This window comes from Centropristis striata, chromosome 14, assembly GCF_030273125.1.
Source record: "Centropristis striata isolate RG_2023a ecotype Rhode Island chromosome 14, C.striata_1.0, whole genome shotgun sequence".
Lineage (NCBI taxonomy): Eukaryota > Metazoa > Chordata > Actinopteri > Perciformes > Serranidae > Centropristis > Centropristis striata.
Window position 1 is genome coordinate 5,038,732 of NC_081530.1, and position 27,953 is coordinate 5,066,684.

Genomic DNA, 27,953 nt, shown 5'->3' on the forward strand with positions numbered 1-27,953 from the left:
CCTCCAAGGAGAACAAATAGATACGCCAGTTCTTTTATTCCCTCAGCTATTAAGCTGCTAAATGCTACCGATAGCAGTAATTAGTCATTTATTTATTTATTCCAGCCATAAGGTGGAAATGTATTTATTTATTTATTACTCTTCCCCTCATTTTGTCCTGAGATTGTTTGCACTGTGGTCCATTGGGGACTGGATATTGCTGCTACCCTCACACTGATTTGTTGCCACTGACAGAGGGAATTGTTTGGTTTATGTGCTGTTCTGCTTTTTTTTGTTTGTTTGTTTGTTTTGTTTGTTGTTTTGTTTTTGCTTTGTCTCGTGCGCTGTCTGACTGGAGACTGCAAACTGAATTGCCCTATTTGGGATAAATAAAGTTGTTTGAATTGAATTGAATTGAAAACTGAGCAATGTTCTTATGTGACCCTAATGATTCAGGCATACGTCCCAATAGACATGATAATGGATTGGGCTCCACTCGCTGTTTGACTATCACACTAACTTCCGCACATATGAATTGCCAAAATTCACTATGTTTTTATTTGTCCATTTACAAAAAGAAAGCAATACAGAAAAAACTATTCTGTAGAAAATCTTTAAAAAAAAATGAAGGCTGTCATGGCACTAATTCCCCTGAAAACCCAGGAATATTCCATTACTATTTACATTAAACACTGCTGCTTTCAATAAGTCAACAGCTGCTACGTGTCTGTTAGACCTTCTGGATTGGCAGCTTAGACATTTCACTTAATATACTGTTATGAGCACACTGTAAGATTACTCCACTACAAGTAAAAGTCCTGCATTCAAAACTTACTGAAGTAAAAGTACAAAAGTATCAGCATCAAAATGTACTTAAAGTATCAAAAATAAAAGTACTTGACTTTGGCAGAATTAACCCACTCAGATTGTTTTACATAATCTAACCATATTATTGGATTATTATTATTATTATTGATGCATTTATGTAAGGAGCATTTTCATTTCCTCAAGATAGTGCTCAATTTAACTACTTAATATACTGCTATGAGGTTTAAAAAACAACACTTTATCACTTTAAATCATGATTTTCATGTCAAAAGTAACTAAAGCTGTCAGCTAAATGTAGTGGAGCAGAAGTATAAAGTTACATAAAATGGAAATATTCAAGTAGTGTACAGTACCCCAAAATTTTACTCAAGTACAGAACTTGAGTAAATGTACTTCCACCACTGAGGGCAACCCACACCTTGTTATAGAAGTGTAAGAGGAAACAATATTAATCCAACTGTATAAACACTACAAGTATATTTTGGAATAGTTTTTAATGACAAAAAGATGACAACAAAAGCCACCATAGATTAAAAGGCAGTGGTGGAATGTAGCTAAGTACATTTACTGATTGTAGTTCTATGCTGAGATAGCATATTGTCCCTGTGTCAGTGTTGGTCCTCCCACTGTCCAAAGACATGCAGTCAATTCATTCATTCGTTATCCTTAACTGCTTATCCGAACTCGGGTCGCGGGTTGCACCCTGGACAGGGTGTCACTAGAGACATAGAGACAACCATTCAGGCTCTCATTCTTTTTTTTTTTGTAAATATGTTTTATTGGTTTTTTACGATTTTATCCCACAGAGATGAAAAATACAGAACATATGCATATTACTTCAATTACTACATCTCCAAAAATGTACAAGTGTAGTTTTTAGCAAATATGTTGATACAGCGAGTTCCCTATTCCCATCCCCTCCCACCCACCCACCCTCCCATAGGTTCATAGGATATAAAGCACATTTAGGTAATAGGAAAGCAAAAGTAGATAGAGAAGAGAGAAACAAAACAGGAGCAAACACAACAACAACAAAAGCAACCTTACTAATAAAGATATATATAAATAAAAATAAATTAACAGAAATTGTAACAAAAAATTAAAAAAAGGGGAAAAGAGGAGTGTTAACTGCTGCGATCAGTCGTGTATGAGTCCTACCCTAATCATTGTCAAAGGGCTCCTGCAAGGAGTCATAAAAGTTGAGAAAGGGCCTCCATATTTTGAAAAAAGATTGAGAGGAACCTTTGAGTGTGTATTTGATTTTTTCTAGCTTTAAGAAATACATAACATCCTTGATCCAATGAGAAAAGGATGGTGGAGCTTGTTGTATCCATCTGAAAAGTATTAAACGTCTGGCAAGGAGTGTGGTGAAGGATATAACTACATAGGCTTTAGCTGGTAAAACAGCCCGAGATTTCTCTGATGTTAAACCAAAGAGAGCACAGATCAGATCAAGGCTCTCATTCTTTTCTACAGCAACATAACAAACTGTGAAAACGGTAAAGGGGTCTGAAAGCACTGTACGTGTATGTACTTTGTGTTTTCTTTTTTAAGAGACTGATGAAGAAAGTTTTCAAATGGAATTCAATAGTTAATTATTATTATTATTATTATTATTATTCACTCATGGTTCATCTGATTGCCCCTAAATAGTTTCAGATCGATAATTCTGCTACCGTGATCCGAATTAATCTGGAGTTTAAATTGTGATTAAACCATGGACGCAATTCAGGTAGCAGCCAGTTCAGCAGTTACACCACTAGATGGCGGTGTAGGACATGTTTGTGATGAGAAGGCAGTTTAAATCATCATTCTTTTAGGAGAAGAATAAGTGTTGGTTTTTTGTTGTCCTTCTGACCCCAATGAATTTCTTCACATTAACTTCAAACTAAGAGATACATCATTTTTTACATACATTTTTGCATGGGAAAAAGAAAATATATTATAGAGAATTTCTCACTCAGCTCATGAATTGCTGGGATATGCAGAAACTTCAATTAACAAGTTTCAGTTGTTTAAATTATTTCCTGATTTAATTTATTTCTGACAATATTTGATTCATGGAGAGAAATGTGAGCATAACTTCAGTAAGTTAAAAAAATAACTGGTGATATATAAGGTTTACAACTTAAAAATCTCCAAAGCCAATCTCATTCAGTGTCATATTATGGCTCTTTCTTTTTTAAAAGGGAGATTATTTTCAGTAGTAAAGCAGGACTGTGCGTCTGTTTCCAACAGGAAAAAGGTGTTTTACATTTGCATTGATGAAATCAACATAAAGTGAATTTGCAAGCAGCATCAGATATTAAAGCGTGGGTTGCAAAAGCATGGCTAGTTTATGCATCTGGTATTTTTCGAGCAGGATTCTGAGACGCTTTCCTTTAGAGAGGAGAATGTCAGGTTGTTAATGGAAGACTTTACTTTGGATGCTTGCAGTGCCTTAGTAGCCTCACCATTGCAACTTCCTCGTATTGGCAGTTGACTCAAGCTTGTTCCAAGGTGTTTTTTAAGGGGAGTCAGGAGAATTATTTCCTTGAAGGAGATTACGAGGGACTCCCCCCAGTGACAAGCACAGACATTTCGTCTCTAAATGCATCTTCCTGGCTAAGTTCAGTGGTAGAAAAGCTATTCAGATCCCTTACTTAAGTAAAAGTACACTGTAAAAAAAAGATAAACAATAGCTACTCAATAAAATTGAGGCAACAGATTGCATGCAATATTATTAATTAAATCTAACTACGTTACAAGTTGAGTTAATAACAACTCAACAGGAAGTGCCTGTTATTTAAAAACGGACTGATTCTATTGTGTTGGATTCATTCAAAATTCTCCTTTTTTCTCGACCCCATTTTGATATCCACTGAAGTTACCAAATATAGTTCTTCGCCTGATAAAGTGTTAAATGTAGCTAAAATTCATAATCTGTTCTGGTCTCTGAAATTGAAAATTAATATAAATACATCTGGTATGGAATTGCAGCTTTATAAATAGGCTTATACTGTAATAATAGCTAGGAGGTAGTGCCATAGATATAAAACTTTCAACAATCAAAACTTCAATGTAAAGTAATAATGTCAGTAAGAGAATAGTTCATAGAATGGCAACACTTGCAAATTGTATAATCATAAAAATAAAAGCTGATATACTAAGAGTGGACATTAGTGTCGGTCCATTAGGATGTACATTTGTATCTCTGCAAGACAACATGGATGAAAATACCCACAAGTTACAAAATGTAAAGTCTAATATTATCACTTCTCCATGATTCATCATGACTCCAGATGAACAGGCCCAGCAGCTAGTGAAGCTGTCATCAAAGTTTAAAATCAAAGCTCCTACGAGCTTCTTGAATTTACCGTAACTCTGGAACAATATGTTCCCTAAGAGTTGTGGTAAAATCATATCAGGGAGTAAACGTTGGCTATACAACGCAAAACAAGTAGATCCATACATAACCTCCATCCGTTTTCTGTATCTGTCACGTCTTGTTCTGTTACGTGTTATGTGCAATTACCACTCCAGTGCAATATTGTTCACTTACTGTCCACCATGTGCAATTACCGTCCAAGTGCAATAATATTTATAATGCAATGATATTTGTATTCATATTATCTAATAACATTACCCCTGTACGCTACCTCCTCATTCTCCTCCTTTTGCATTGCTATTTATTCTATATTCCAATATTTTCATGCCATTTCAATTATTTGTTCTTGTTTGTGATATTTTTATACCTCTAATACCTTTATACCTTTATTATCCTGAAGTTGTTTTTTTGTATTGTTGTTTTTAATTTCGTTGTTTTATGTCATCACACTGTTAAAATAAAGTCAGTTTTTGTCTTTTTTTTTTTTGCCTAAATCATCTCCTCATTGCCACCTATGGTAAAATCGCCTACATCCTCAGTTGATCTTTGAAGACTTTGAAGTAACATTAATGCTCATGATACTTGTCATGTCATGTTTCTGACAGGCTTGTGTCACTCTTATGTAGACACCTTCAAAATAAAGTGTTGCCATATCTAGCTTAAGTCACAAAGGCATGTTCAAAATATTGCCTAAGTCATTTATTTCTCTTAAGTTACATAATTTACACACTGTGTTATTACTCTGCCAATAGCCATCCTTTGTTACATCCTTTTTGAGTGAAACTTGAAAAAACGAGTTAGTTATTTTAACAGGGTGAGGATATACAATGACAATAAAGGCTATTCTATTCGCAGCAGTTACACTGTAAAGACTGTAAAGAGCAGCTCTAGCAGATTGACAGTACCTTTTTTTACACACATTACAGATTGACAGTACCTTTTTTTACACACATTACAGATTGACAGTACCTTCTTTTACACACATTACAGATTGAGAGTACCTTCTTTTACACACATTACGGTTCACGTTGCCAGGGAGTGCCTCACCACCACACAGGCACAATGGAGCCGTAGCTACAATGTAAATAGCAGGTCCCTGTTCTTGCAGCTCACGCAGAGCACAAAGCTGTTGTAGTGTCTCTCCACCCCGGACAGCTCTCTGTTGAAATGATGTTGTCTTCGGGGTGTTAGCAGCTAGATAACTGTTGTATTTGCGCAAACAAACCAGCTTTGTAAAAGAGGAAACAACCCTGTAGTAGGCTAAAGCTAGCTAGCTAATGCTAAGCACCTGCCTGAGCCCTGCTACTGGCATTTGCTGCATCTCTTCTGCTAATCAGGATATTGTGTATGTGCAGCTGTTCTGGTTATAATGGAGTTTCCTTTTGATATAAACCATGCATTCCCCGAGAGGGTCTCCATTTTGGACCATACTCTTATTGCAAGTCGTAAATCAGCAGGAAGGTGAGTCAGAATAACAGATTTATTTTCTCTTTTTAGTTAATGTGAGCGTGCTACATTGTTCCTAGACTTATCAACAGACACCACCGCTGCAATCTGGATCTCTAAATTATGAGTAATTGTCCATTTAGATAGATAGATAGATAGATAGATAGATAGATAAATAGATAGATATACTTTATTTATCCCAAGCTGGGAAATTACAGTGTAGCAGCAGCATTACACACAGAGACAATTACAACACAATTAAATAAAAAGAACAACCTAGGCATACTTTAAGCAATAAAATATAAAAATACAATAAAATACAATAAAAAATAAAGTGTCTAAAGAAGGAGTATGTATTAAGGAGTAGAATAGAATTCCAGTGCAGAATAAATATGAATATACAGTATAAAAATGTTGGTGCTATGAAACAAATAAGGTGCAATGAACAGTGTGCATAAAAAACACAAAGTGCATAGACAGTATGTAATGAACCAGGTTATTATTTGTTATTGTACAGTGTGATGGCATGTGGAAGGAAAGATTTTTTGTATTAGCAGCCTTTAAGCGGATATACTTAAATAAAATGCTATCCAGATGTTTATTTTTGTCTTTTTTCAAATACATGTTGAAAGAAAACCTGGATAAAGACTTCAGGGTGTGTGTCACAAACAGAGGAGGCAGGGACAAACCAGCTACTCAGTTCTATACAGGGTTCACACAGAGACATAGATGGACACATTGATGCTCAGGGACATCTCGACTTCTGCATGCAATTGTGCTGGGAGAAAGAGGTGGAGCATCCAGAGGAAACCCTTGCAAACATAGGAAAGACCTATCCAATCCAATCCAATCCACTTTATTTATATAGCACAATTTTAGCAAACACAAGGTTTCCAAAGTGCTGCACAAACAATAAATACATAACACAATACAAAGAGATGTAGTAAACAATAGAACAGTAAGATGCAATAAGATAAAATAAATAAAAAATGGGATAAAAATAAATAAAATGGAAAATGTACTGCCCGCACAAAATATGCATGAATACAATAAAAACAAAAAAATCATAAAATCAACATAAAATCAACACTGTACGTGGTGTTAAAAGCCAACGAGAAGAGGTGGGTTTTAAGAAGAGATTTAAAATGAGACAGTGAGGAGGCCTGTCTGATGTGCAGCGGCAATTCATTCCACAGTTTTGAAGCTGCAATGGCAAAAGCTTGTTCCCCTCTGAGCTTCAGCCTAGCTCTTGGCACTCTCAGGAGAAGCTGGTCAGCTGACCTGAGAGAGCGGGTAGGAGAGTAGGGGTGCAGCAGCTCAGAGAGGTAAGGAGGAGCAAGACCATTTAAAGCTTTAAAAGCAAATAAAATAATTTTAAAATGAATCCTAAAATGAACGGGCAGCCAGTGCAGTGAAGCTAAAACAGGTGAAATGTGCTCATATGGCATCACTCCTCATTCAGCCACTGCCTTTTCAATCATATTCTACACCTTTGTATTTGTTTTTGTAGACCAGATCTTCAAGCCAACATAGCCACTGTTATAGATGAACTTGGGAGAGCTTCAGCAAAGGTGAGTCTCTTTAGGTATTGGGTAATGATTGTGACTTTATATGTTTAGTTGTGTATTGTGATTTTTGTACACATTTACATGTCTAGTACTAGTCCCCACTTGTCAATGATTCAGTATTTATTATCTTTCAGTGGAATCGTATGATAAAGTCACGTGTCAAGATATTATGCAACAATCACATCTTCTGATTTTTAAATAAAAAATGTTTCCACATGTTTCTGCCTGTAAAAAGTTTATGTTGTCCAATTACAGCACCTGAACAAACCTCAGAGTGTAAAACCAACCACCAGGAAGTCTGTTATTCTCTGAATCGCCAGACTCATGAGAAGCGGGTGGCTGTGAATTTGTTCTTTTATTCTTGTAAACAAAAATGTTGATCTGAATCTTTTTAGTCTCTTCCGTAAATAGTTTTTTAAGGAGTAATAAATATAGCAACTTCTGATCAATCTTGTGGTTAGTCCTCACCTACTACAGGGTTAAACCCAGCCTCTTTCAGAGTACGGATTCAGGCAATTTAGTTGGTTGAGCAGCTACAAATATTGATGCTTGCCCGTCCCTAGTCAAAATGATTATTTTGGTACCAAAAAAAATCTAATTATACTCCTCCATTTCTGATAATACTATTTATACACATTTTCAAAAGTGTTCTTGCTTGCACTTCACAGGCCCAACAGCTCCCAGCATCTATAACAAGTGCTTCTAAGCTGCAGACCCAGAAGCATCAGCTCTACCTGCTGAAGGACGGGGAGAGAAACGGGTACATCTCATTATACACTAGTGCTAAGCAATATGGACCACTAATCATATCTCTATATTTTTAGGCTATATGTCTTGATATTTTATACAAATCTGGCCTACATTTTCAGTTGTAGGTCAGAGCCACATTTGAGACATCACAAGTCCTATTATTAAAACAGGCTGTGACAGAAATATGCTGCAGACAGGAGGGCTAGATGAAAAGTTATATAATAAATAGCCTGTATTAGTTAAAGATAGGCCTATCTCTGATAATGCTGCTTCTCTTACTCATAAGCCCCTTTCATAGTGCTGTTTCATGCCGGGACGTTTACAGCTCTGTAACGTCTCGCCTCCACTATTAACGTACCAGAAGCGGGATGCCGGGATCAAATGATCCAACAATTTTCCACCACCAGTGGTTGTCACGGAGGCGGAAATTTGGTGGGATTGTTGGAAGCAGGACCACTATGAACGGGAAGTCCCGGCAAGCCGGAATATTTTATGTCTCGCATGACGTCTAACACACGCCTCCCCCTTGGTCCGACAGTCACCCAATCACTGCTAACTTGGCACAAATTGGCATGCTAACTGTACACGTGGTGTTGCCCCTGATCGTAAACAAACCGACATCACTAACTGTGCACACAGTGTCTGGTGCTTATTGTAAACAAACAGAGGTCACTTATAGGGTTTTTCCACCACTTGCGGCCAGTGCACAATTGTGAACGGTTCTTTGATTTTCCACCGCCAAAGAGCTGGCTCCCAGCCGAGAAAACTGGTTCCATAGCGGCACCAACTCTTTGCTGGTCTTGAACCGCAAAAGCTACGTTAGGGGCTGGGAGCGGGGGTGGGGTTATCTGACCAACAAGACCAACTCGGTGCCATTGAAAAAGACAAACTGAAACGTGTATCATTCATTTATTTGATTAGTTTAACTGCAATGTGATTGATGCGGGCTAGCAGGCTAACCCGCTAGCGGGCTATCGGACCAGTGTTAGCCCGCTAGCGTAAGCGCACAACAAAGTCCAACATTAACATCTTATATTCAGTGTTAATAAGAATGTATTCAGCGTCCATAGTGATCAAGATGAGCAGCACAGATGTGTTGTAGAGACATGTAGTCTGCTGTTGTTATTATACTTGCAGAGAGGGCGAGGCATATGCAGACAGGTTCGGAGCTAGTTCACAAGTTGAACTTGCTGCGAACCACACGAGCACCGGCTCCGAACTGGCCGGGCACAGGCTCCCAGTCGAAAAACCCTATAACTGAACACCTGCTGCAGCAGCACATACACACTGTACTGCTACAGAGCTAACTGTTAGCCTATTAGCACTGTGCTACTACGAAGCACTGCTGCTCCGGACTGCACCATGAAAGGGCAGGAATATCACGCCTTTGCGGGATCGCTATGAACGCCCTAAGGCGAAAAAAGCCGGCACAGATCTTCCTGGCAATATAGCGGCACATTTGCGGGACCGCACTATGAAAGGGGCTAATGAAACACACTATCCCTCCTCCACCTCACTGGCCCTCCTTTCCCCTACAAACAGAGGACGTGGTGTGGTTGTGGGATTCCTCAAGGTCGGCTACAAGAAGTTATTTCTGCTCGTGAGTTAATAATTTTCTTTAATTCTCTACATTCCCGACTATGAGTCTATTTGCACTTGCTCCATCAGCTTTTACTGACATGCTGGTTGTATTTCCTTCACAGGACCAACAGGGTGCTCACGTAGAGGCAGAGCCGCTGTGTGTCTTGGATTTCTACATAGCAGAGAACTTGCAGCGACACGGCTATGGGCAGGAGCTGTTTAATTTCATGTTGCAGGTGAAACATTTCTCTTTCTAGGGGAAAATGACTAGAAACCAGACTCGGCGTAATGGAAGATGTTTAATACAGTCACCACTTCAGGTTCTTGTCGTGAAAACCATGAGTAATGTGTGATTGATACAGATATGAAGAATCTGTATTTTTGATGCAAGCAATGCTCAGTGTAAGAGTTTTTAAACTATATACTGTAGATATATTACTTGTTAATTAATGGTTATTACAAGGACCTTAATATAAAGCGTTACCAGATAACTTCTCCCACCTCATAACTTTATCAAGAGAAACATTAAATAATTGAATAATGTAATTTCTGTAATCTGTGACCTACAGTACAGACGATGATCACAGTTCATTGTTGTGTACTGTTTATCAATGACTGCATGTTTTGTCTTTCTCTACTATAGCACAAGAACTTGGAGCCGGTTCTGATGGCCTACGACAGGCCCTCACCCAAATTCCTGTCTTTTCTGGTAAAGCACTACTGCTTGACACCAAGTGTTCCTCAGGTACAGTCTGCACTCTACTATCACAGTCTCAGTGTGTGTATATGACACGGCAGTATTGTTGGAGTCACTCTGGAGCTCATATGAGCATATTGTTATCAGTCCTCCTGAGTGCTCTGTGTCGACAAGTTACAAATTCCCTCTTTGTCTTCCTGTCCCTCTCTCCCTCCACTCCAGCTCAATGTGGTAACACTGTCAGGGGTAACACAAAGAGAGACTTTTGCCTTTTTGCTAAGAAAGACTGCTGAAGCCTCATTATTACAGAAGAGGATTAGGGCCAGACAGAGAAACAATGAATCAGAGAAGGACATTTTTCTTTCATTATGCACATTAAGTGGAAATGTCGAGAAAAAAGTTGAAATACAATGTCAAGAAAAAAGAAATAAATGTTCAGTATACATGGAAGTACAACGTTGAAAAAAACTTTGATATGTTGAGAATAAATTGTTTATCAATTCTTACCAAAAGGCAAATTTATGCACCAAATGTGTAGGAAATGGCATCACCCCAAACATTTATGCACACAACTTAACAACTTTTGTATATATATATATATATATATATATATATATATATATATATATATAAAAGACACTGAGCCTCCACTATATCCTTGCTCTGACCCTAGACTATAGATCCAGAAACTTAATTTCCTCATCTTGATTGCCTACTTACCAAAAAACTAAGGGGAAATGGTCTAACAACTGAGCAAGATGGGCAATTTGGTGGCCATTCGATATACAAATTAGAAGGTCAGAAACTCAAAATTTCGCTTGGGAACCTTTTTTTTGGACTCGGCACCCTTGAAATATGTAAAGTAGGCCGGTTCCTGACTTGTACCCATAAATGCTCCTCACTTCTTATTGAAGGCCTTTTTTCCTCATCGGCTAGACTAATATACCTCGTGCTCTGCCTCAAAAGGGCTAATGGCTTTCCTATTTTGTGGTTTCTAGCCTTGATCATGTTGTACACCAGAGGAAGCAAACAGCTAGCCACATCCGTACAACAAGCTCAGTGAATTGTACACTAAACTATCCAACAAGAAAGGGAGACTTAGACTGAACACACAGAATTACAGACAGATTCAAAATGACAAAAAACTAAACTAATCGGTGTGATTGTAACACAACTACTGGTATCTGCCTTGAAATGACTGATATCGATTACAGTTTTTATTTTCTTCCTTTCCTTTTGTCCAGGCCAATAACTTTGTGGTGTTTGAGGGCTTCTTCCTCAACAGATCAGGTAAAAAAAAATTCCTATTCTGATCCAATTGCTTTGTTTTGTGTTGTTGTGAAAGGGGTGATGTCATAGTTGTTCTTCTTGATGGTAATATGAGCGTTGAGGTGTGAGTGAGTACGTGCCTTCAAGCACGGCAACCATACCAGCTTAACTTTGTGTTTTAGTAGCATTCTTGGTATTTCCATCTCATCCCCAAAACTGTATTGTTTTGCAAAGATAACAACATACTTGGAATACATGTTATCAAGTTCAGTTACATAACATATTTTGCATGCTACAGCTTTTAAGTGAATTCTTGCTTTGGCACCACAGTATTTTTTTGTTGCACATGTTTGTGTTAAAGAGAAATCTCCCTTATTAGACAGTCTGGTAGTCTAAAAATATGGGCACTTGACCCAAGAATGCTAATATTCTTTTATTCCAGTTCCAAAATCTTTTGTTTCATCAAATTCTCCCAGGCCCACCCTCCTCTCCTCTGATGGATCAGGGGATGTACAGCTTTTTGTAAGGACTTTTAAATCTCTTTCCTTTTCTCATATGTCCCCAGCATCTTGTCCTCCTTCCTTTGTCCCATAATTAGGTCTATCTTGTTCTATAATGTATAAAGATTTTGTTCTTACTTATTTCATGCCCTACAATTTTTTCAGCAAGTTTCAGTTATTGTTTCCCAGCACTTGCACCCCATTCAGGTACAATACATGTCATGTGTTTTGCATCATGCCATATATTGAACCTAAAGAGCCGCAACTTGTAGACCAGCTGAAACCCCAACAGCACCCCTGACTGACAGGAGAGTACCTGCTTGCGTCCTGACCCTTCACTGTCTTTTAATGTCTTTGATTTTGTTTAAAAATCCATTTAAATGTGCTTTTTGTGACACTCTGCCATCATAAACCATCACTGTAAACTGTAAGACCATTGTTAAGAGGATAGGTGGGTTCTAAACCAGCATGCAATGTATGCCAAATAATTGGAGGTGAAGTAGAAAGAATACAAAAAATACAGAAGGGTCTATCTGCAGCTGGCAGTCTACAAAATGAAGACCAATACAAGGTAGGGCTGTGCCATATCGTATCGTTCACGATAATATCGGTATATTTTTTTTATGGTTAAAAAAATTGCATATCATGATATTGGCAACGTTCTTACTTCTTGATGTAGTGGTAAAAGTTGTTTTAATCACAAAAAGCTACTTATTCCCTGTCGCTAAACACATGCAGCTTTCAAAATAAGAGCACAGTGTGTTAAGAGAATCCACCACAGAACCTACAAGAAGACTGTCAAAATAAGATGCCTTAAATAAAACATACAAGAACCTTTATTCTCCTTTACAAAATGTCATTAAAATATGCCCCCGTATTTTCTCATACTCTAGAGTCAAGAGTACATTTTTTTTTATTTGGCAACTGTTGAGATTTGCACTTCACACTACATTTTAGATTTTTATTTATTTATACAGACTAAAAAAATCATATTTTCTATATCTTTTTAAGTATTTGGTAATATCGTCAAGAATATTGTTATCGCAAAATTGGCCTGAAATATCGTGATATTCTTTTAGGGCCATATTGCCCACCCCTAATACAAGGCCAATGGTACAACACCACATCCACCATTTTCTAGTCTAAGAAGTGCTGGAATATGAGCTTCTTTCTGAAGCAGCAAATGGGATTGACTGTACAGAAAAGGTATGCGGTATTTGTTTATAATTTTAGTATATTTTTCTAGAAGGGAATGGCTAGCTAAAGAGAACTGACAACTTTTGTTCCAGTTATACAAACAAGTAATAATAAGCTAAATGATATAATAAAACCCACGGCCATTACTGGCACATCATAAGGAGCAAATGGGACCTCATTCTATTAAATGTGTCCACACTGAGGACGTGAGGCGCATCTCATGGAGAACCCCTGGGTTTTTTTTACACATCAGGTCTATTTTTGTGGCGTTATGTGAATGTTTTTTTTGCACAGACAGCTGCTTCAATCACAGTAATATCCCACTGTATGTGTGTTTTGAACTGAATTTGTGTGATTTAAACATTTGTCTATGCAGATTAACCCTTTATCAGGCGAAGAACAGTATTTGGTAACTTCAGCTGATATCCAAAATAAAAAATAAAAATATTTTGAGAAAAAAGTTGCAAATGTACTAGATTAAAGCGGCACATCTACAAGAAAAAAAGTCGCAGATTTAAGAGATTTAAGATAGCAAATCTGCGTGGAAAAAAGTCACAGATTTATGGGAAAGAAGTGGGGAAAAAAGCAACTTTTCTCGCAGATTTGCCACTTTAAATCTCTTAAATCTGCAACTTTTTTTCTTGTAGATTTGCCACTTTAATCAAGTAAATTTGCAACTTTTTTCTCGACCCCATTTTGATGTCCACTGAAGTTACCAAATATAGTTATTCGCCTGATAAAGGGTTAAGCTTCACTAAACGTGACGGCAGAAAGAGTCAGTGTGGACTGCACTATAGAACGTATACACACCACTCATGTCTCATTCCCAGGGGAAAAATTGCACTTTTTCATCACTCAGTGTTAAGGCCCCAATAATTACCTATGAGTGAAATAAAATCACTGTTCTTATGATGCCAATAACTGCATGTTTGAGAACAGGATCCAACTGCGGACATAGAAGTAGACAGCTGTCAGTCACATACAGACAGATGTTTATGGCTGACCTCTGGTGGTTGGCCAAAGTATTATAAATGACAATAATATTGTAATTTAGATCCCATGCAGTCATTCATTCATACAATATCCTCAACCACTTATCCGCACTCGGGTCGCGGGGGGCTGGAGCCGATCTCAGCTATTTAGATCCCATTATATCATATAATTGTATAATTGAAGAAAATCGGAAAATTTACGTTATTTTGCACAAGCATGCCAGCACTCAAATATGCATAAGTGTATGCAAAAAGTGCATTATATAGTGTGCATAGAATGTGTTCATGCCTTGGAACAAATCCCAAATAAGTAAGCTTTAGTGAATGTCATAATATTTGTATAGCTGTGTAAGTGGATTTTAAAAAGGTATTTCTTCCTAAGAATGGTTTGTGAATGAGGCCCATTGTTAATAACATGATGGCTGGTGTCAGATTGCAGCTGCCAGTCATTTTAACCCTTTGTGTCAGACACACCTAAGCGAATTAGATAAAAATGATTGAAGCCTGGAAAGCGGATACGTCGTTTTGTAGTATTTGTATAAGCTCTCAAATACTTTTTGATTTCATTTCTATCTGCTACAGAGGCTGAAAAATCTATTATTTAGTAGAAGCGTTGACACTTCTGTTGAATTTCCAGAAAAACTTCAGGTTTTAGGGGCTTATTTTAAAATCGGCCAGAGGTTTTACAGACGTTTTAGGCCTCAATGGGTTAAAACAGCATCTTTGGGCTAACAATACCAACTATTTTGCCTGGCTAAATAGAGGATTCCATTTTTTGGCAGTAGTCGTTGAGCAGAAATGAAAAAGGCTGATGACACTTAGTCCAGTAATTAGTCCAATGTTGCTCATGTTCTCAAATCATCAAGTTGTTGAAGACCTCAGAACCAATACGTTCTGTGTTTATGTTTTAGGGTACTTTGACAAGCAATATTACAGCCAAACACCAGATCATTTTAAAGTACTGGCTTTATTTCAGAGTGAGGGAGATCCCGTTTTGTTCTGTTTTTGACTCTGCTCCACATGTTCTTTCCTCCACAGCGGCCCAGTTGAGAAAGGTTCCCCTCAAAAAGCCAGACGGAGAGATCAAACCCTACTCCTTAATGGAGAGAGAAGGTAAACATTCATTTCAGCTGGCTATAGACAGACAATGTGACTACAATAGGTTTTTTGACTGACTGACTTGAAATCACAGTTATGTGCAAACAATTGGATTTATAAAATCCAAAATATTCTGTCATGTTTATATTTTATTAAGTCAATTATATTAAGCTTTTAAGCCATTAGATGGGAAGTGTGCTGTATTATATTTAGGCTTAGTTGTCCTGCCTCTACTCCTATTATGTCATTACATACAAGCATGTCTTACAAGATCCAGTTCAGGGGTCAGCTTAGGTCTAACCACTCAACAGTCACTGTCAAAATAAAATGAATGCACAAAGGTACATACAGTTTTTAGAGCAACATACAGTACAGGCCAAAAGTTTGGACACACCCATCTCATTCAATGCGTTTTTCTTTATTTTCATGACTATTTACATTGTAGATTCTCACTGAAGGCATCAAAACTATGAATGAACACATATGGAATTATGTACGTAACAAAAAAAAGTGTGAAATAACTGAAAACATGTCTTGTATTTTAGATTCCTAAAAAGTAACCACCCTTTGCTTACTAGAATATAAGACATGTTTTCAGTTATTTCACACTTTTTTGTTAAGTACATAATTCCACATGTGTTCATTAATAGTTTTGATGAATTTACAATGTCAATAGTCATGAAAATAAAGGAAACGCATTGAATGAGAAGGTGTGTCCAAACTTTTGGCCTGTACTGTATGCTGCCATCCAGACAACGTCTTCTTATTACAGCAAAACAATGCAAAGCTACATTCTGCACATGTTCCAACAGCATGGCTTCAAAGGAAAAGAGACCCATTGAAAATCAGAAGCACAACATACAGGAACAGAGACTGTTGAGCTGCTAAGAACAGGAAAAAATGTCACTCTCAAAACTTCAACAGTTAGTGTCTTCAGTTGCTAATTGCTTGATTTTGATTTTTGATGTAACTCAGGGGTTAACATGCCCCTGTCCCAACTTTTTGGGAAAAGTGTTGCGGGCATTAAATTCAGAATGTGTATTTTACAATAAACATAGTTAATCTGTTTGAACAATTAATAAATACATAAATAGTCTTTGGACAGTTTTTTAACTGGATATGTGTCAAAAAGAATTCATAGATTGAGAAAGTGTTGATTGTTTGAAAGGTGCTTAAGGAATATTTAGGGCTATGCCTTAAGAGCACAATTATAAATGACACTGCTAGATGGAATGTTTATGATAAGATATATGTATGTAAGTAACGGGATAAATCAAGTGAAATAAAATGGCTTCAATTCACCACTTAACCATCTGATTTGCCAATTTCCACTGTGTTCATATGCATATGCATGGGCCAAAGTTTTGTGATTTAGGCACATTTCCTCACCAAGTTCTTTTTATAAATCACTATTTATGCTTAGAAATAGGTGCATGCACATTTCAACCCTCTTTTTGTGTACACAATGGTTATAAATGAGGCCCCAGTTTACTGTCTTCTGTGGCTCTGGGGAGCTTTCTGAAGCATTTAATAGGCATAGAGGGTAGAACAGAAGACATGGACATACCATTCCAGCTTCCAGTATCTTTAGAGTTTGGACCATACCAAGGTCTAAAAATCTGTCTCTTAAAATTTAATTTTATTTATTTAACCTTTATTTAACCAGGAAAGTCTTATTGAGATTAAAAACCTCTTTTACAAAAGAGTCCTGGCCAAGACAGGCAGCAGCACAGTTAGTTACAGACAATCATTTAAAAACAACAGAGAACATAAAAATAGAGTCACAGTCAGAACGTCATCAAACAAAGCATGTACAGACAGAAGAGCCAGCTTCAACATCATGAAGTAAGGATTTAAACATGTTTAGAGAAACCAGATCCTTAAGTTTTAGCGCATTTTGCAGCTGGTTCCATGAAAAAGGAGCAGCATAACTAAATGCCCTTTTCCCCAGTTCAGTACGGACTCTAGGCACAGTCAGTAAAAACAAGTCCTCAGAGTGGAACTGATACTTTCCTGTGCTTTTCTGAAGTACATACTTACATAAAAGTCCAACTATATAGTAATGCACTTAATCAACGGAGTAAGTCTGACTTACACTGTGCACACAACTTCCCCTGTGGACTAGTTTGGCAGTTTTTCTAGTTAGTTTAGACAAAAAGCTCTTTCAAGTTTGAATCTAAATATTTATTTGACTGTCCAGTGGTACGTCAGGAACAGCGGGTTCGTCCCTGGCCGTTTGCTCCTCCTCACTCCCCCCAGCGGTCGGTATCCTCCCAGTACTCCCACTCCCTCAGTGTGGGATCCTCCCCCAGCAGGGCGCCCCCGCGAGCCGCCCTAGCTTCTGTCCCTGGGGGCAACAGGGACCAGAGCCCACAGTCCCCTCTGATCGAGCGCTGCAGGGCAAGACGCACAAGGTAAGAAATGAAACATTAAGTCCTTCTGACCAGACTTCAATAAAAACATTTTATTTAACTGCAGGATGGAAACGCACATCTTACACATTTGATGAGTCTGCTGGGATATATCAGTCAGTCAAGTCCAAAGGGAATGTTTTTTTAATTTTTTTAATTTTACAACATATAATACAAACACTTACAAACAGCCGAGACAGACACCAAAAACAGACAGGAAAAATAAAAATAAATAAATTAATGAATTAAAAAAAAAAAAAAAAAATTAAATTAAATTAAAAAATAAATAAATAAATAAATAAAATTTAAAAAAAACCAGGCAGTCAACCCAAAACGAGGACAACAACATATGCTTACTGTGACAAGTCCTTAATGTATTGAACAAAATAATCCCATACTAAATGGAAATTCCCTTTAACTTTGTTTTTCCTGGCAATCATATATTCAAAAGATGCAGAAGGAATGTGAGTCTGTGTGTTAGTCTAAGAAAGAGGAGAAATGTCACTACAGTACCAAATGTCATTTGGCCAGGGTAGGTGTCCTGTCAAAGCTAGTCGAGCCATTATCAATATTTACAATTTGTAAAGTCTACCCCAGTGTACTTGTCTCTGCACTGCAGCTTCTGTCATTAAGTCGTTTTATTTAAACCCCTGCAGTTATTGTGGATTCCAATAGCTTCATAACATTTTTCTCAACATGCAATCCTTGTACAGGAGAACAAAATTGTGTTCCTTCAGTGTTACAGTGTACACAATAATAACAAGTACCAGACAAAACAAAACAAGTACCAATTCCTTACCAAGTCACTTGTGAGCCACATTAAACTGAGCAAAGTGCAATGAACGGACATTAACACCACACATCAAGATAATAATAATAATAATACATTTTATTTGGAGGCGCCTTTCTTGGCACTCAAGGACACCGTACAAAAGGATAGAAAAGAAACAGCAATAAAATACAATAAAATACACAGAATTAATAACAATAAAATACAATACAATAGATATATTGGACAGGGTAAAAGTAATCAAAGGGAATAAGCAGTTTTAAGAAGATGTACATGTTTTTGATCTTTGGAGAGATACAAATAGTGCAAGATGAAAAGCCAGAAGATAACCAAAGTTATTAGTACAGGCTATGCTATTATATTTCATTGGATAATTCAAAACTTTGATCTGATAGTGGCCCTAGATGGAAAGCTAGGGCACCAGTAAATGCAGTAGGATTATGAATTTAAAATTCCATGAGAATTTATGAAATCGTTTTTTTTTTTTTTAGATATTTCAGTCTGGACCAAAGTTGTGGATTGAGCGACCCACATTACTATCAGCTGAGCCAGCAGTGATTTCTAGTAATCCTAGATTTTGCATATTTTGAAAAATTGGAGGTTGCAGTAAAGCAATTCAGTGTTGCTGTGCTGAAACACATTTCAGTTCTGTATGATGTACAAGTGATTTATTCAATTTTTTTTATTCTGTACCACAACCCAGTACGACACATTATTAAAACAGGAGTGTTGTCCTCTTTTGTGGTAAGAGAAATTCCAATACTGCCTTTGCCTCCAAAAGAAAATCCTCTCAAATCCAAAAAGCACTCCTAAACAAAATGTGCACAATTCAAAAGGGCATTTTGATCCTTAAAACAAAACTACTCTATATGATGAGTCACATTTTCATCTTCCAAAAAAGAGAGCTGCTTAAAACAAAGGTCTATTATTGCAGCTGATGTTTATCATCAGTCAGTGTGTTTAGGTTCCTACATACGATCAATTTCTGATTAGTGTATTTTCACGTTGTGTAACATGGCCATCATCATCTATAATGGCCAGGTGGTGTCTTTGCCAGTTTGCCAGCATACATAGGTATTGTTGTTGTGACAGTAGCTCAGTGGGGGTCATGAGGGACTTTTAGCACATGTGTGATGCCCTCAGCCACATTCCACCATGCTGCAGAAAGATCCAGTGTGCTGCACTTGTTCTATTGGCTATTTGGGTCAAATAGACTGTTAGTTGTTTTTCTCTCGCTAGGTTTTTGCTGTACGTCCCTTTTTAAAATGTCTCATTCTGCGGCTGTGCCTCGACTGCTAGAGTGGTCACTCATTGATCGGAAGGTTGGTAGTTTGATCCCTGAACATGGCAGCCTACATGTCAAAGTATCCTTGGGCAAGATACTGAACCCCAAATGGCTCCCGATGCTGCGTTCATCTGTGTGTGAATGAATTCCCAATGGTGGCAGGTGGCACCGTAAAGGGTAGCCTCTGCCACCAGTATGAATGAACGGGTGAATGAGTAGTATAGTGTAAATTGCTTTGGATAAAAGTGCTATATAAGTGCAGTCCATTTACCATTTACCATGTATTTGGCACAGCAGCCACAGTGAGACAAATCAGGCCTTGTACAAAGGTGCAAGGTGTGCCCAGCACACCTGACTGCACATCTGCTATTTATCTGATTCCTCTCGGCTGTGTTCAAACATTGGCATATCCACATTGTATCCAGATTGATAGTGAATAGTGGTTGCACTAAACCCAGCACGGAATATAGCAACATAAGGCTATTGTCTACTGTTGGTCCCTGGGGACCTCCATGCCAACGACACCACTACCTTGACTGGCCAATGGCAGCATAGTGCAGAAGATCAAAGTGCCATGGTAGCCATATTGTCACTCAACGGAAAATTTGTTTGTTCCTGGAATTCCAAAGTTATCTGCAACTTCAACTGCTTAGTCTCAAGAACAAGTCTGTAAATTCCACTCTTTGTCACACGCGATTTACACCACAGACTGCGTTCATTCACCCGTACACACACACATTCATACTGGTGGCAGAGGCTACCCTAAAAGGTGCCACCTGCCACCATTGGGAATTCATTCACAGACCGCTGAAGGCATCATCAGGAGCAATTTGGGGTTCAGTATCTTGCTCAAGGATACTTCTACATGTAGGCTGCCATGGTCAGGGATCGAACCGCCAACCTTCCAACCAGTAGGTGACCGATCTACCAAGTCATCACAGCCACCCAATGCAATAATACAAGGTACAACTCCAGTGCAATGCGATCCCACCAACTATTCAGTCCGTGGCCTAGAGGTTAGGAATCGGGCTTGTAACTGGAGAGTCACCGGTTCGGATCCCGGTACTGACAGGTCTAGGACTGAAGTGCCCTTGAGCAAGGCACCTAACCCCCCTGCACAGCTCCCCGGGCGCAGTAATGTGCTGCCCACTGCTCCCTGCATGGTGTGTTCACTTGTGTGTAAAAAAGGATGGGTTAAATTCAGAGGTTGGATTTCCCCATTGTGGGATTAATAAAGTAATCTTCTTCTTCTTCTATTCTCAACTCGTCCAATGTGTTCATCCTTCCCCATTCTGGGACATTAACCCATAAGAACCCAGACCTATTTATTCTTAAAGGAAAATTATGCGGGATATACCACAGACCCAGTGGACCACATAGAACACATTTCTAATGTTTTTAAAAAAATTCTACCCCTAAATATCAAAGATCTGTGATATGACATATGTTACATTGGGCGTTTATGGAAGTTATGTTTATGATATTTCTTATTTTTTTAAAAATAAACTAGGCACCTTTTCTGCTTACAGGAACACAAATTTGCCTTTTTCTTTGCATCTCCACAACATTTATCAAAATTGTGACAGGCTAGGATTACTTTTTGTTTATATTTGGTCAAATGTACTTAGATTAGAATTAGAATTGTTAAATTGGTTTAAACTTAGCCGAGTAACAAAAAATAAGGTTTTTGAAATTAGCTCTTTTTTTTCATTTCTGTTTCCAGTCACACACATATTTTGGAGAAGTCACTTCTTGTCACAGTCAAACAGTCTTGCTGAGGGACTTAATGAGTTAAGGTGAAGCATAAAGCTGAATATGGGAGATTCTAGAACATTTAAAGTGTTTGTTACACAGGTGTCACCATGGGTTCTTATGGGTTAAGCCTGGACTCCTAAAATCCCTCTTAGTCATCACTTATGACCCACTAGAAGTGTATCTACAGAGAACATGCCCTCTGCCTGTATTTTGTCTTTGTATTTGCTGTTTGGGGCATGGCCTGTCTGACACTGCAATGTTGTGTTTGCAAACAGCAATAGATAAAACTCTTTTTCATTGTGCCTCTAACAAAGTAGGAAGTGTTTTGCATAGAAGCCTGCATGACACCTTAAGTGTGCAGAAGGCAGCTGTAAGTGCTTGCCAGAGGGATGCTACATTCCTCCTGTACACACTGTCTGTTCTACTAAACCATGGCTTTCTAAACACTGTCTCTTTCTCTCTCTCTCTCTTTCTCTTCACCTTCATTTTTGGTTCTTTCATTCCACCCCATTTATCTTCACTGTCATCATCATCTGGCAATACTTAAATAGTTCCCTTAATAGATCTCATCTGGGCCTCCATTGACCACCCTCTGAATGGCTCTGTTGCCATGAATGGCTGTGGTGTTTTAGCTTGATAGATAGTCTGTTTCTGTTATTTGGAGTGTGTTTACATGTGCACTAGTACGCTGGTTATGAGTCTTATTCAAGATGTGGTGTTTACACAGAACATGACATCCTGGTTATTCATATCCCTGTATACATACAGCATTAATAACAGTATTCAGGTCAACCTGCAGTTGGGTCATTTTCATTCATCTTCTCCATCAGGATAGTCCAAAAGCCCAATCATATTCAGGCTACTAGTGCACATGTAAACACGCTTGTGGAGTCTGTTGTTGAAATGGTTATTGACTGACAGAAGGAGAGAACAACAGGCTCCTTTAGGCCTTTTAAAACATGGTCATTATCCACCCAGCAGAGGGAAACACAATGACTTGCCTTTTTGTAGAACCCATTAAACTATCTACCACAAAACTCCACACGTGAGCTTGTTTTTTAACATACAATGGGTTGGTATTAGACAAGGCTGCACCTTCTTCACCAAGGTTTTATTTCCATTCTGTGGCTTTACATTTTTATGAGTTTGATTTTTATTAATGTACCATGTATGCATGTTTACTCTCAATTATGTTTTGTTATATTTTGGGTTCTACTCAGTTTTGTGATTATGTCCTTTTCTTTTTGTTCTTTTGTTTTCCCTTCTGGTCCTTACTGTCCTTTGACTCTCACTTCCATCCCTTTTTGTACTCCTGTCCTCTCTTTTTTACCTTGCGTTGTATGTTTTTGGATTTCTTTCCATCCTCCTTGCTGGCTGTCACCATCTCCCTCAGCCAGCAGGGTCTAGTGGCCAGATGCAGCCTGTACACTCGGCACATGGACAGCAGAGCTGTTGGACTGCTGGACAGATCCTTGCCAGGTAAGCTCTGTTAATAATGTTAATGAAACCAGATCTTAAGCTTGTTTTGGAACCATTGTCTTTTGTAAGAACTGAGATCCTGACTGTTTGTAAAAAAAAAAAAAAAAGAAAAAACCAATAAAGAAAGTCTGGATTAAAAAAAAAAAATGTTAATGACAGTTAAAAACATTGTTAAAGTCACACATGGAAGTTAGAGTTGTCATATTGGAAACTCTTGATTCCTGTGTTAATATTACACAGTCAAAATGCACAATGGGCCTTTCCATGTTCTATTTCCACGCCCAGATTAAAACCAATCACATCATTAGTTAAATTATTTTGTTTAAAACTAGTCCAATTTAAAGATTTAGTGAATATGTGTGAAAAGAGTCCTGTACACTGTTGGTCACATGAACACTTTGTTAACGCTTCTGTCCTTGAATTTTACCTGATGAATATCTGAGGACCCAAATGATATCAAAAAAGTGTGAAAAGATGATGGACAGTGTGCAGGATTTTTTGATTTCTTAATAAGAATTTATGGTGTGATTGACTTTGACCTGGTGTGATGTATTTGGATGACAAAGTCATTTGAATTCAGGGACCAGTGTGCATTTCACAGTCGTCACCAGGTCTAATCAGTCACATGAGGAGTTCTTTTCATTGATGAAGAGTGTGACATGTAGTTGAAAACTGTTGAAGAAAGATATCAACCTGTTTGTGTTTAAAGCCAAAAACAACTGTTTCATCAGGCAACTTTACAAGTCCAATATTTGCTTCTCCAAGATTGTCTTTAACCCTTTATCAGGCAAAGAACTATATTTGGTAACTTCAGGTAATATTTCTAGAGAAAAAAGTCACAGATTTACGAGAATAAAATGGGAAAAAAGCAACTTTTTTCTCCCAGATTCAACACTTTAAATCTCATAAATCTGCACATTTTTCTCTCGTAGATTTGCCACTTTAATCTTGTAAACTTTTTTCTCAAAATAGTATTTTCGTATGTTTTTTTTTTACACATTCTGGCTGTATGCTGAATTTGCAAGTATTTCAATGAGTGCCCTATTAAGGGTTAAAGTCGTGAATCTGGGAGAAAAAAGTAGTTTTTTTCCACTTTAAATCTCTTTAATCTGCGACTTTTTTCCTTGTAGATTTGCCACTTTAATCTAGTAAATTTGCAACTTTTTTCTCGAAATATTACCTGAAGTTACCAAATATAGTTCTTTGCCTGATAAATAGTAGGTTAATAGCAGTCAGTCCTCAGAATACTGCAGATTAAGTATGGTCACATAAGAAAATGTGATTGCTATTTAAGTTATAACACAGTCGTAAAAAAAAGACACAAGGTTTTATGTTTCTGCTAAAGTGTAAATAACAAGACACAGTCATCCATTTAATGAGCTGTCATGAGTAATACTGACCTTGGTTCCAGTGGGAAGTGTTTTTCATGGAAAAGTGTGACGATGCTGAAAGTTCCTGTTAGTGTCTTACATTCAAAGCAGCTGTGAATTCCCAGAGTCAGGAGCTCTCTCACCTTCCTCATGTAGCAGTACCTTGTGCCTCCTCAGGTCTGAGAGCAGTGGGGGATCAGTCATACGCACTGGGACACACAGACACATACAGGTTGGCCAGTATTCACACACCACAAAGCAGGTATTTACACCACTGCACTTCTGTCTACTCCACTTCTGTCCACTCCACTTTGTGTTCAAGTCTTTGAGGGGAGAATTGCAACTGAAGAGAACATTTGTTATCGTTCAGTACAGCTTCCAGCGAATCATCCGCATGGACACCTCTGAATGACACCTGTGCACATTTGTTTGCTTAATCCAGCCTGGATTTGCATGTTCCAGCCTGAATCGACATATTATCTCCATGTTTTTATGTCAAGCAATAAGGCGGAAAGTAGTATCCTATAACAAACTCCTCAAGCCAGGATCAGCTCAATAATGACCCGATGCAACAAATGTGGGGCATCTTGCACAGTTGCTTGGTTATTTTTCCACCTGTTATGTCTTATAATGCAAGACAATATCTGGGGCGCCTCAACCCCTGAAAAGACTAGCATTGGTGGACATCGGACCCTAAACTTCTCTACCATAAATGAACCACGTCTTGTCCTGCTCCTCAGCTTGTTGGAGGAGCCACCGACAAAATATTCATACCTGCAAATATCAAATGATCTGTTTGTTCTGGTGTGGTTCTTACTCTTTAATGTCGTGAACAACTTGATGTCTTCCCAGGCATGTAGGCTACAGAGTGAGTTGGTTTACACACACACCTCCAGCTATTATTAACACTTATATAAGCGTATAAACACACAATTATGTTTAAGCATCTTGTAAGGACTTACAAGGGCCTTATTACTTGTTAATTAATGGTTATTACAAGGACCTTAATATAAAGCGTTACCGAATATTTGTATAATGTTGTATTGATGACACAGCAAATTTACTATTTTGGTGTTTTAGTAGGAAGATGTTGGGTTCTGCATTGTGTTGCCTGCACATAGAGTTATGATGCAGTACATTTTAATCTCATGTTAGCCAACATGTTATCCCTCTGTAGGGCAGTAGTTCTCAACCTTTTTGAGTCGCGACCCCCAATTTAACATGCATGTTGTCCGCGACCCCCGCTCACTCAACAGAATCTCACACGCACAGTTCAGATCACCCAAAAAAGAAACAAAATGACCAAAAAAAGGAAACAAAATGACCAAAAAAGACACAAATTGACCACAAAATGATCAAAAAAGGCACAAAATGACCCAAAAAAGACACAAAATGACCAAAAAAGACACAAATTGACCACAAAATGATCAAAAAAGACACAAAATGACACAAAAAAGACACAAAATGACCAAAAAAGGAAACAAAATGACCAAAAAAGACACAAATTGACTACAAAATAATCAAAGAAGACACAAAATGACCAAAAAAGACACAAATTGACCACAAAATGATCAAAAAAAGACACAAAATGACATGAAAATGAAATTAAGTGACCAAATAGACACTTTATCACAGTGGAGACAGAGCTGACTTCCAAAATGATTTGGAGACCCCCAGAAATCATCTTGCGACCCCGAATAGGCGTCCCGACCCCAAGGTTGAGAATAGCTGCTGTAGGGATTAATCCCCACCTCTTCTTCCACTTACCCTGTCTTTCATGCCCCTTGGCCCAGGTCCCAACCTCTCTCACTTCCTCCTCTGTTTGCACCAAAGAAGGGGGACCTCTGCAGCCAGGCAAGCAAAGAGACACACGTGGGTTCAGTTGCAGAAGCCTGTGGTGCTGAAGAAGAGATCAAGGTGTTGGTCAACCAGAGACACACGTCAGAGACACAGAGCGACAGAAGCAGGCGAGGCTGGTCGTGGACCGTAGGAGAGAACTGCTGCACCGCCCAGTGGGTGAAGCAGAAGCAGGAACACAGGAGCACCCGGCCCTGGTAACCAGGAACCGGTTCTTATCAAAGTACTGAGAGATTATTCAAATGTTGCTGCAGAAAAATACTTCTCTGTTTAATTTTGAAAGCATGCTTTCAAAACAAATGTATGCAAAAGCAGTGGCATTGATGTGGCATTGATGTTTAGCATTGATATCTCCTGCTGAGAGCTCTATCAAACTTCACTTCAAGGTTTAAACTGTGACACTGCCAATCTTTGTGGTTTAAAAGAAGAATGTCCGTCTTCGTAGGTCTACAAGATGAAGTCATTTTACTGTCATCGGGTAGTCTTAACTGACAAACTGGTGCTCAGAGAGATATATGGAGGTGTTTAACCCTTAAATGGGCACTCATTGAAATACTTGCAAATTCCAAATTTCAACCCTAGAGAATATTGGAGGATATTACATACAGCCAGAATGTGTAAAAATACGGACCCAGGGGAGGGGGGTTATATTTTGAAAAAAAAAAGTAAGATATTTAAGTGGCAAATCTACGAGAGAAAAAAATGTGCAGATTTATGAGATTTAAAGTGGTGAATCTGCGAGAAAAAAATGTGTTTTTTTCCCCACTTTTTTCTCTTAAATCTGCAACTTTTTTCGCCCATATTTGCCACTTTAAATCTCGTAAATCTGCAACTTTTTTCGTGCAGATTTGCACCTTTAAATCTCTTAAATCTGATACTTTTTTTCTTGTCGATTTGCTACTTTAATCTAATAAATTTGCAACTTTTTTCTCTAAATATTACAAATCCATGTGGTTCTACAACCTCACAGAGAGACACGGGGACCCCATTTTGATATCCACTGAAGTTACCAAATATAGTTCTTCGCCCGATAAAGGGTTAACTACAAGAACCATCAGACACCTTGCGGCGCAGGTGGATTCCCACTAGATCACGTGAGAATCGTGATAACAGTAAATTCCATCTCGTCAAGCTTCAAGTCAGCCAATAAGTAACTCAGTACATGAGTGACATACCTTTGTGTCAACAGCAGTCTTACCTTCTGGGGAAATGCTAACCTCTATTTTTAGACAATTTTGCAATGCCTTCGCTTGTTATGCAAGCTCAGCAGTTTTTGAGCGAGCCAAAATATTGTGGAAACTTTTTCAGAGCCGAGTGGAAAGTGTCTATTTTCACATCAGTAATCTGATCTTTAAGAAAGGAACAATGGTGTGTATGATGGACTCTTGAGAAGTAAAGTTGACATAATTATGAACGTCCCTTCTCACTCACTGTACAGTCAATTTGACCTTTGACCTTCAGGGAGCGTTATATATATATATATATATTCCTGACAGCTAATACAAATATCAAAGTGCTGTTCAGGTAATAATTGAAGCTAGAGTCTGACAGACAGGATACAGGGAGGTGCTGCTGACCTTTTTTTTAATGAATGTATTATTGAGACAATGTGTTGTATGTTTCATGACATGTTTTATGGTAAAACTGAAGGCCAAGTTCCACATTGGACAATAAAGTTTTTGTATTTGTATTCATCTTCGCTTTGTGTCAATGTTTACCTTAAGGTGTGTGTGG

General features: G+C 38.1%; 2 protein-coding genes across 3 annotated transcripts; both read left to right on the forward strand.

The window, feature by feature from the left end:
• Positions 1–5,194: 5,194 nt before the first annotated feature.
• On the forward strand, positions 5,195–22,348 carry LOC131985459 (alpha-tubulin N-acetyltransferase 1-like). Of its 2 annotated transcripts, XM_059350577.1 has the most exons (11): positions 5,195–5,635; positions 7,131–7,191; positions 7,857–7,948; positions 9,481–9,538; positions 9,642–9,755; positions 10,163–10,264; positions 11,461–11,506; positions 11,962–12,007; positions 15,213–15,287; positions 17,473–17,686; positions 22,065–22,348. In XM_059350577.1, exons 1-11 carry the CDS (start codon positions 5,544–5,546, stop codon positions 22,071–22,073), a joined length of 909 nt encoding a protein of 302 aa, XP_059206560.1. In that variant the 5' UTR covers positions 5,195–5,543; the 3' UTR covers positions 22,074–22,348. The 2 variants fall into 2 exon arrangements, with proteins under 2 accessions (XP_059206560.1, XP_059206562.1); XM_059350579.1 differs by lacking the exon at positions 11,962–12,007.
• On the forward strand, positions 22,347–27,909 carry LOC131985461 (uncharacterized). The gene is made up of 3 exons (XM_059350581.1): positions 22,347–22,992; positions 24,540–24,624; positions 26,156–27,909. The coding sequence occupies exons 1-3, from the start codon at positions 22,680–22,682 to the stop codon at positions 26,418–26,420; spliced, it is 663 nt and encodes a 220-aa protein (XP_059206564.1). The 5' UTR covers positions 22,347–22,679; the 3' UTR covers positions 26,421–27,909.
• The last annotated feature ends 44 nt before the right edge of the window (positions 27,910–27,953 follow it).